At 38.9% G+C, this 11,025-nt stretch overlaps 1 protein-coding gene across 1 annotated transcript; it reads left to right on the forward strand.

The window, feature by feature from the left end:
• Positions 1-7,596: 7,596 nt before the first annotated feature.
• Positions 7,597-8,550, forward strand: LOC109267080 (olfactory receptor 52R1-like). Its single transcript, XM_019449583.2, has one exon. It carries the CDS (start codon positions 7,606-7,608, stop codon positions 8,548-8,550), a length of 945 nt encoding a protein of 314 aa, XP_019305128.1. The 5' UTR covers positions 7,597-7,605.
• Positions 8,551-11,025: the final 2,475 nt, after the last annotated feature.

Below are 11,025 nucleotides of genomic sequence, written 5' to 3' on the forward strand. Positions count from 1 at the left end.
TTTTTCAGTTATAGGCATTGTGAATATTTTGTCCATCTGTGACTTGCCTTTTCTTTTTTCTTTAATGTCTATTTATTTTTGAGAGAAAGACAGAAACAGAGAGCGTGAGGGAGACACAGAATCCGAAGCAGGTTCTAGGCTCTGAGCTGTCAGAACAGAGCCCCATATGGGGCTTGAACTTACAAACTGTGAGATCCTGACCCCGAAGTCAGATGCTCAACTGACCGATCCCCCCAGGCACCCCATGTTTGCCTTTTCAAATTTATAATGCCACCTTTTCAAATTGATTTTTTAAAATTTTGATGAGGTTCAACTGTTGATTTATTTTCTTTCATAGCTAGTGCTTTTTGCAGGCTAAGAAATCTTTCCTTTCCTAAAGTTCATGACAATATTATTCTATTTTTTCTTTTAGAATATTTATAGTTCTAGCTTTCAAATCTAGGTTTATATTATAATTCAGTAAAGATTTTTTTGAGGTAGGAGTTAAGGTTCATTTTTCTTTTATACAGACAATTAGTTTAGTGCCATAAAGACATTTTTCTGTCCCTGAATTGCATTACTTTCTCTGCTGAAAATTAATTCTGCTTGAAGCTATTTCTGGTTTCTTTATCATTTTTTTCAATAATGTATTGATCTATCCTTACATGCATACAAGGCCACCCCTAAGTTATGTGGGACACAGTAGGATCACTGCCTAAATAGAAAACAATTTAATTAGATAAATAATTGAATTAAATTACATTTAGCAATTAATTAGATAAACTAATAAAAACTATGTTTAAAATCCACTGGCTGGTGATCTTGAATGGCTCAGTTAGTTAACTGCCCAACTCTTAATCTCAGCTCAGGTCTTGATCTAAGATCACAAGTTCAGCCCCACATTGGACTCTATGCTGGGCGTGAAGCCTAGTTAAAAAAAAAAAAACCCACTGGCTCATGTGGAGTATAATTATTTATAGATGAAGATTTAAAATTAAGGATAAAATGTATTTATTGCTGTATTAGTTTGTTAGGCTGCCATAATAAAGTGCCACAAACTGAATAGCTTAACTGACAGAAATGTATTGCGTTATAGTTCTGGAGCTTAAAAGTCTAGGATTAAGGTATCAGACATGTTGGTTTCTTCTGTTGGCTATGAAAGTGAATCTGTTCAATGCTTCTCTCCTGGCTTCTGGTGGTTTGCTATAAAACTGGCTTATAGACACATCATCTTGATTTCTGCCTTCATGTCCACATGGTATTCTCTATCTATTTATATGTCTCTGGGTCCAAATTTCAATTTTTATAAGGACATCAGTCATATTGGACCAAGACCCACCCTACTCCAGTGTAAGTTCATCTTAGCTAACTATGTCTTTAATGACTCTATTTCAAAATAAGATATATTCTGAGGTACTGGGGGTTAGAAATTCAACATATAAATCGGGGTGGGGGGACACAATTCAACCCACAACAATTGTCCAAGCAGTGCACATACATTTTCTTGTCTTTTTCAGTCTCCAGGGCCTTCACTACAGTGTTAACATCAGCAAGGTTCTCCCTGAACTTTGAGGAAGCAGAGCATAGCCCTGATTATTTCCCCTCTAACCATGTTTGATTTCCTTCCTGAATGTGGTAATGAGCCCTGCATGGTGGAGCAACTGGCAGTGAGAGCACTTTCTTCAGGAGAGTAAGAAATGAGGACAAAAAACCATCGTTATACACCTTCTGAGGTCAGATAACAGACAGTTTAACCTTCTACATTATGGTTGGAAGTTCTGCCTCTTGAGAAGATGCACAAAGTAACAAAAGATATTCATTGTAATTAGTGGACAGAGTCTGAACAATAAACTTAGTCAAGGAGGTCAGTTATTAGTTTCCAAACACAATGTCTCTGCACAATTAAAGGGAGAGAAATGTGACAATAGTTTGGGCTGCTTTGAGAGCCCAGGTAAAGTCATTGCCATGAACTTGCAATGGTCCCAATCTGATCATTGGTGCTATTGCTTCTAGCAGTTGCTCAGTGGTACAGGGGTAGCAGGAGACAATGACATAATAGTAGCTGTGATGGATAGATCGTGTTGAGGTTATTCACACAAGTATGGTTGAAATGATGAACTATGAGGACTATATTTCATAGACAAGAACTTGAAAAGAAAAGAGGACTGAAAAGATTGGGAAAATATACATAGGGTATGTTCAAGGATTCAGAGATTGAGTATCTCTGAGCTTTGGCAAGGTTCAGGCCATGTCCATTCATGATTGACTGAGTATCTACTGTGGAGATAGAGGACAACACAAGTGAGGATAGAAGAGCTATGGGGCTATGGATGGGGACAAGCTTTCGACATAATTACATGCAAGTATCCCAGGATTCTCAGGTCAATATCCTCAACAGCTTTTTCATCCATCAAAACTTCCTTTCCAAACATTTTTCTCTGTCTCTGCCCTCACAACCCCACAAAACCTAACTCACAGATTGGTGTGGCTACAAGTTCATGGTAACCAACCTTAACTAGACTCTCAATATTGCCCACAAATCTTTTCACTGTCCACTGGAGACTGAGGTTTAGAGCAGGTCTGCGAGCCAAGTGCACAATCCTGCAGAGACACCAGCTTTTGAAACACACAAACCATGAGGATAACTTTACGAGACCAAATCAGGAAAGTACTGACCTGCCTGCTGCACACTCATTTCAGCAAGTCATGCCCAGCTAGAGTTGAAAAACACTGTGGATGGCCTAACAAGTTACTTCAATAAGAGCTTGGATATCATGTCTGCTTGGAGCCACCATAGCATTGGGGATCGTGGGAAGATTCATGAGATGAGGAAACTCAGGTCCTATCCCGAGATGTTTCATGTTATTTAGGGAGAAAATTCCTCTAGTTAAGAAAGAAGGAGAAACAGAAGCATGTGGCACTTTCTTCTACTTTCATTACACCAAGTGTTTAATCCACAACTGCTAACAGAAGCAGACACAGAAAAACAGTTGCAACCAGAGATAACTCCAAAATTACAATGTGAGCCTGATCCCAAGAATAATAAAACCTTGAATATTTCCTGTAAACTGGGACTCCCTAACAAAAACAGTTGTACCCTAGATTTTTGTTATGCTGATATCTTAAAACAAACCATGACCTTTGTGAACATGATGATGGCAATTCACCATAAACAGATTACTATAACCCTGATAATGTTGGTAACATTTTGTGTGATTTATTTCCCTATAAATGTATGTTGGGTTTAAATGGCAGAGTGTATCTTCTGAGTCTGACAACTGTGAACTCTGCAAAAAAAAATATTACTCTCTGTTTTTAAACACATTTTTGTCAAATCTTCATTTATGACATATCCTTCATATTAGGGAATGCTGAGAAAAAAATATATAAGAGGGGCGCCTGGGTGGTTCAGTCGGTTAAGTGTCTGACTTCAGCTCAGGTCATGATCTCACAGTTTGTGGGTTCGAGTCCCACATCGGCCTCTGTGCTGACAACTCAGAGCCTAGAGCCTGCTTCAGATTCTGTGTCTCCCTCGCTCTCTGCCCCTCCCCCACTCATGCTCTCTCCCTCTCTCCTTCAAAAATAAACAAACATTAAAACAACTTTTTTTTTAAGAGAAAAGAAATAAGAGAATACCAGCAAGGGCCTACACAGGGAGTGACAGGAAGCTCTGCACAGACTTAACTGTTCAGGCTGAGCTAGGAGGGCTTTCCAGCTTCACAACTTTTCACGAACAACTATGGCAAGACCTCCATCTGGAATTTGTTTTCCCTCTCCTAATAAGAAGTGAAAGGGCTTAGACCATTGTACCTTGGGACACACAGAAGCACCAACAGATTGTCAACACCCTCATCAAACCCACAATATTGCCTATACATACTCATATAGACACACAGTGATGTGTAATCACAGTGTCAGGTTTGGAGCTCAGTGTATGCCTTCATAAAACATGTGTATTTAGTGGCTTTGTACTCACAGAGCCACACTATCCCACTAAATATGTATACCAACAGCAAATGATTATTTATACCTACACAAACACAGCTTATACACATACATTCACATGCAAATCCAGTCCTTACACATGTTTATTAACACATCTCTCAGATACACATCAACAAACATATCAACACACTTTCACATTCCACATTCCACATTTTGTTTCACTAACAAAAAATGCATGCATACAGATAAGCTCACACTCCTGTAATCTCAACAACACACATTCTTGCACATGCATTCAAATCCCCTGCTTTAGCTATGTGTATACAGAGGAGAGAGGCAAGCTAGGGGTTAATGCTTCCAGCTTACCCTCCAGTCTCAGAGGAAGCCAGAGTATGAGGCAGTGGGGCCCAAGAGGAAGGAAAGAATTAATGCTGGGGAAGGGAAAGGCCAGACTTAAACAGGTCTTTAAATAGGTCCGAACTCACAGTCTCTGTAAAAAGCTAAATCACAGGAGCCAGTTAGAGCTGCTTATGGTCAGAGATAAAGCAGAGCTCAAGGTGAGTGGTCCCCTGTGCCCCAGTCATCTCTGCCCTTCCCAGAGAACAGTAGGACTCACAGAGTCTCTAAGAATCTGAAATGCAACGCAATGCACTGTGCAGAATGACCTGACTTATGCCAGCTCCAGGTCCAGAGATCCATGACTGGTGAATTTCCTTCTGAGATGGGGAGACAATTCGCTGCTCACACTGTGTCCTCCAGGGAAATTCTAGACAAGTAGGCAGACTGCCTCCACACTCAATCCCTCCACAAAGGACACAGGATCTGAACCCTACCCCACTTCGGCATTCTTGCTACATGCCTTAGTTTTAGATACCCCAAAGTGAGAGAACAGACTAAATTTCTCTGAAGCCATTCCTTAGCAAGATCTCAGTCCATTTTATCCTTTACCCTTTCAGACTTGAGCAACTCGATTAAACTGATGAACATACCTATTTCTACATAATGAGTGGGGTAATTGAAGTCAACAGAGGTAGTGGTATCAGCACTGGATTCAAACCCATACTCACAGATGAAAACTGAGCTCCAGCAGTGTGAGAACATTTTTCTTGCAACCATATTCCCTGAAACAAAAGTTACGCCAAGTTCTCACAAATTATATTGTACTTTGGAGAACAGAAACATTGAATCTGAAGTTCAATGTGTGATCACCCTGGCTGTAACATAGAAAAAAAGATGGCTTAATTTCTTCTGTCAATAAGCACTATGCTCACATGAGGTCTAGCATATGGTAGGCAAGGACAGGGACATATTTATAAGCAGGGAAAGGGGGAAGGAATTTTGGGCAAGAAGGGAAATTATATTGCTCTTCTTTTTCCTACTTTTTAGGGAATGTACATCTCTTTCCCCCAACTCAGCAGCAAGTTGATGACCTGTGTCTCCCCTCAGAATTACTATTGAAAACCTCACACACTGCACACACACACACACACACACACACAAAAAAAAAAAAAAAAAAAAAATGACCTAAGATTGGTTAGTCTTGACTAATGGTTAATTGGTTAACTCCTTGTCCACTCCACATTAGTTGCAGACTTAACTCCTTGCAAGTCTGAGGAGGGAAAAAGACAAAGGAAATGCTGATAGTGAGGACATCAGATTCCATGGGAATGTAAATGTAGAGAAGAAAGAGAGGCACCAGTCAAGAGCCCCATCTCCTACCTCAGACTTGGGTTCCTGGTCACCACCTAAGAAGAGTCACCACTCCAAAAAGAGTATGTAGAACAGGTAAGTTCCCCACGAAGGCTGATGGGCAGAAGTGTGTAAGTGTGTATTAAAAACAATAACATGTAAAAGCAAATAGTGTTATATTTACAAAAATAGCAACATTTTCTATGAGTAAGTAGATTATTATGCACTTTGAGACATTGTAGGTTTACCCAGCACCTTTATCAGTATAACAAAAATGGCCTCATTATGCTCTCCCAGGTGCCCATGAGACCCAGTGAGTATGTCTTCACAAATGGAGGGTGACTTACAGGGGGCAGAAGGGAAGGAGAAAAGAAGATTCTGGTTCAAACAGAAGATAAAACTGAAAGCCAGGCAGAAGTGCATGAAAAAGAACGTTAAACACCAGATAACGTGTGTGTTTCTGAATTTTCACTATGCCCTGGAGAGGAGTATTTGTTCTGAGCAAAGCCCTAGCTATTATCTAGGTAGGATAGTAGAGTTTCCAAATTAAAGCAAAATTTATAAGTTCTGATCCACATTTCTCTCATAATGCTATAAATATAGGGAAAGTCAGAAAGAGATTAAGTTTATTTGGGATCTTGAACAAAACCTTTTTAGGAACCATTACATCAGGTTGAATGAAATTTTGTTAGTCTCCAGAGGCTGGTTAAGGGAGATTTGAAAAGATACTCTTCTTATCTGGGTGTTTCCGTTAGGGAGGACATTCGAACAAAGGTTCTGGTCAATTGAGATTAAATTGGTCATTGACTCCACATAGGTAACAGTCAGCAGAGGGATCAGACAGGGTCAACCATGTAATGCAAGTATTGGCACAGGATGACATTCATGTCTGTCAACAGACAGCAGCTCAGACTCCAGCATGAAAAATACATATAGCTGTCTTGTGACCTGGCATCAAAGTAGTGTTTAGGAGGTTCTATTAGGACATTTTTAAGATATGGCTAACCAGGTAAAAAGTCCATTGCCCCTGAACAATGACATTTATTTGTTGTTTGCTTCAGCAAACATTTATTAAAACCCTGTTCTGTGCCAAGTAGAGAAGTGCTCAGGTTGGTGTACTCGTTAGGGCCGACCTCATGAAAATTCATCATGCAGGACAGGAGTTAGTAAATTATCACCTGCAGACCAAATCCAGCTTGCAGCCTGTTTTTGAAAATAAAATTGTATTGGAATGTAGCCACACTCACACATTTCCATATTGACTGTGCTGCTTTCATGCTACCATGCCCAAGCTGACTAATACCAACAAGATTGTATGGCTCACAAAGACTAAAATATGCGTGATCTGACCTTTCACAGAAAACAGTTGCTGGCCCCTAATCTAGGAGGAGACATTCACTATACATAACAGGTTTAACTGCAGGTGTACAATCTGTCACTCAGTTATCCTCCAGCCCAAATTCTCCTGGTAACTCCTAGAATCAAAAATAACTCATCCTCACTACGTACAATGCCATTAAGACAAAGTGCTTTGCAAACTGGTTTCCTGTCCTGAAAAGTTCCCAAGTGGCTTAAATAAATGGCTGAAAAGAACCTGTTGGAAAGGTTAAACAAATCATTTTGTCCTAAACAATAGAAGGATGAGAATTACTATTAGTGACATTATTTGTTAAGATAGTTTTCTCTTAACAGATTCTACTTTCATGGATAATATTGATTCTTATACAGAAACTACACTTGCAGCTAGTATGTTCTGACACTACTTTGAGTGACATAAATATGAATGAAGGCTAAAGAATGACATCACTTTATGTTCCAAAATTTAATTTATTAAAACATTTGAAATTATTCCAGTTTACTTTTAAAGTCAATCAACCTATTATTCAATGGCTTCTTCTAAAATATTATAAATAATACTAATAACTTATTTCATTGTTATCACCTGTAGAGCATAGATTACCTTCCCAAGGAAACCAAATTAACCATCCTGTGATGCTGGCTTTAGAGAACAGCTCTTCACATCCTGCATACTTCATCCTACTTGGGATCCCAGGACTCGAGAATTCCCAATTTTGGATTGCCTTTCCTCTCTGTGCCATGTATGTTGTGGCTATAATTGGCAATACCACTGTCCTCCATATAATCCGAATTGACCACACTCTGCATGAGCCCATGTACCTCTTTCTAGCCATGCTGGCTATCACTGACCTGGTCCTCTCATCTTCCACACAACCTAAAATGCTGGCTATACTCTGGTTTCATGCTCATGAGACTGAATACCACGCCTGCCTCATCCAGATGTTCTTCATCCATGCCTTTTCCTCTGTGGAGTCTGGGGTACTCATGGCTATGGCCTTGGACCGTTATGTGGCCATCTGCTTCCCACTCCGTCACTCAAGTGTCCTGACCCCAGCTGTAGTGGGTAAATTGGGAGCAGCTGTGATGATGAGAGCATTGCTGTTGGTGAGCCCCTTCTGCATTATGGTCTCCAGGATGCCCTTCTGCCCCAACCAGATCATTCCTCAGTCATACTGTGAACACATGGCTGTGCTAAAGCTGGTGTGTGCAGATACTAGAGTAAATCGTGCATATGGGCTCTTTGGGGCCTTCTCTGTGGTTGGCTTTGATATGATTGTCATCAGTGTATCCTATGTGATGATTTTGAGAACTGTTCTGGGGTTGCCTTCTGGTCAAGCCCAGCTCAAGGCTTTTGGTACATGTGCGTCCCATATCTGTGTCATCTTGGCTTTTTATATCCCAGCGCTCTTTACATTCCTCACCCACCGCTTTGGACATCATGTGCCCCGAGCAGTACATATCATGTTTGCCAATCTCTATCTCCTGGTTCCTCCCATGCTCAACCCCATCATCTATGGAGTTAGAACCAAGCAGATCAGGAACAGGGTTATTCAAGGTTGTTGTTGGAAAGATCCCTGAGCCAAAAGTCATAGTATAACAACCAACCCAATCACCTCACTGATCTAGGAACACAAATGCAGATAATTTGTCATGCCATCACATATCAGCACAAAGTCATCTCTGTGAGCAAAAGGCCCAGAGTTTAGTAACCCTCCAGAGTAGAACCAATTTTCAGGATGCCCACAAGAGCTCTCTGAGAGATGTGATTAACCACAAATGCTGAGTTGACCAATTTTCATCATCATAAGAAAACAGTGAAAAATATGTCAACCTACCAAATTAGTGAAGATTTTAAAGAATGCCATTTCCTGTCCATCAACTGATGAATGATAAAGAAATTGTGGTTTATATACACAATGGAGTACTACAGGGCAATGAGAAAGAACAAAATATGGCCCTTTGTAGCAATGTGGATGGAACTGGAGAGTGTGATGCTAAGTGAAATAAGCCATACAGAGAAAGACAGATACCATATGCTTTCACTCTTATGTGGATCCTGAGAAACTTAACAGAAACCCATGGGGGAGGGGAAGGAAAAAAAAAAGAGGTTAGAAGGTTAGAGTGGGAGAGAGCCAGAGCATAAGAGACTCTTAAAAACTGAGAACAAACTGAGGGTTGATGAGGGGTGGGAGGGAGGGGAGGGTAGGTGATGGGTATTGAGGAGGGCACCTTTTGGGATGAGCACTGGGTGTTGTATGGAAAACAATTTGACAATAAATTTCACATATTGAAAAAATAAATAAATAAATAAAAGAATGCCATTTCCATAGACCACCAAGGTGAAAATTATTTTTACACTATCACTAGAAGTACAAGTTGGTAAACCTTGTTAAAAAGGGCACTTGAAATTTCTACCAGAACAATTAGAAAACACATGTATTCTCCATCTTGGGATCTCTTTATAAAAATAGAATTTGAAAAAAAAATTCAAAGGCACATACAGATTCATTATTTATAAAAACAAAAACTGGAAAACATTCTAATAATAACCTATAAGACCCAGATGAAGAATAAACAATTGAATATCATGTAACATTTAACTAATGTATTTGCAAAGAGTATGGAAAGGTATGTAAAATGACCAAGATAGAACATTAAAGAAAAAAGAAAAAAACATTTGCCCATAAGGCTATGGCCAATTCAAAAAGAAATATAAGGCATAGAAAAATATTCTGGAAATACATCCAAAATCTAATAATAGCAACTCAGAGGAGTGATATTTGTGGTTTCTTAATTTTATTTCTTCATTTTTATGTATTATTTAAAATTATCCTTGATTGAGGAAGCTTAATTTTAGTGTGAGCAAATGTAATTGAAACAACAAAAGTGTACAAAGAGGTTATTTCAGTGCCTAAGCCTAGGGGAAGACAGTGGGCAACCTGAGAAGATGAAGGACTCTAGAATAACTTCCAGAAAATCTTTAAACTCCAGATGTGAAATTAAACCAGAATCACAACTTTTTGAGACTGGTAAGAATGAGGATTAGGTATGCTGAGCATTGGATTCTCCTTCCAAAATTTCCTAAATCCCTGATTCAATGGATTTCAGAATAACAGAGTGTGGGAAAAGAATGAAGGAGAATTTCCCTTCTGAAGATAACTATACTGTATGGTTAAAGGTAGTGAGAAAATCACTAGAAGTTTTAGTATTTGTTAATATTTAATTTCCTTTTATATTAAAATTTTAAGCTATTATTAGAAACTATTTTTTACTTTCATTTTTTTCTTTATGAGGTATACTTCTACAAAAAGTTGTACTTATTTAATGTATATATTTTGATGGTTTGAACATATGCTACAGACATAATACCATCACCACAAACAAGGTACAATCACCCACCACAATTATTGAATTGGTCTTTTTATCATCCTGCACCATTCTCCTGTTAAAGCCAATACTGAAAAGGTTCTAGGCACTGAGGCTTTTATGTTACTAAAACCAACATCAGTTGAAGGTACTTTAAGAAGAATCAGGAACATGTTTGCTTCTCCCAGAAGAAACACTATTGGAGACTAAACGTGTCCCCAAAAATGAATAGGTATTCTGAAGGAGCATTTTCATGATCCCCAAATTTTAGAGTTATCAACAGACTGTTATACTGTTATCAGCAAATCAGTTAGTGATTGTGAGCCCCTCTTCCTCTTTTAAAAATCAACTTTATCTCTGTATAACTTGTGACAATAAAATGTAAGTATTTTAATGCACAGTTTGAAGAGTTCTAACATATATAAATGCCTCTGTAGCTCCCACCCCAGTTAAGACATAGAACATTTTCAACACTTTGGAAAAGTTTCTCTTGCCTCTCTGGAGCCAGTCGCCACCTCTGTACCCAAACCAGGCAAAGCCTGATCTGATTTCTTTCAATATATATTTATTTTCTCTCACTAAAACTTTCATAAATCTAAGAACAAATAATATATTCTTTTAATTCTGGTGTCTTTCACTCAGTATAGAGATTTTCAGATTCAGCCATACTGTTGTATGTATATGATA

Source organism: Panthera pardus, unplaced genomic scaffold (genome assembly GCF_024362965.1).
Source record: "Panthera pardus isolate Hobbes unplaced genomic scaffold, ASM2436296v1 HiC_scaffold_12, whole genome shotgun sequence".
Lineage (NCBI taxonomy): Eukaryota > Metazoa > Chordata > Mammalia > Carnivora > Felidae > Panthera > Panthera pardus.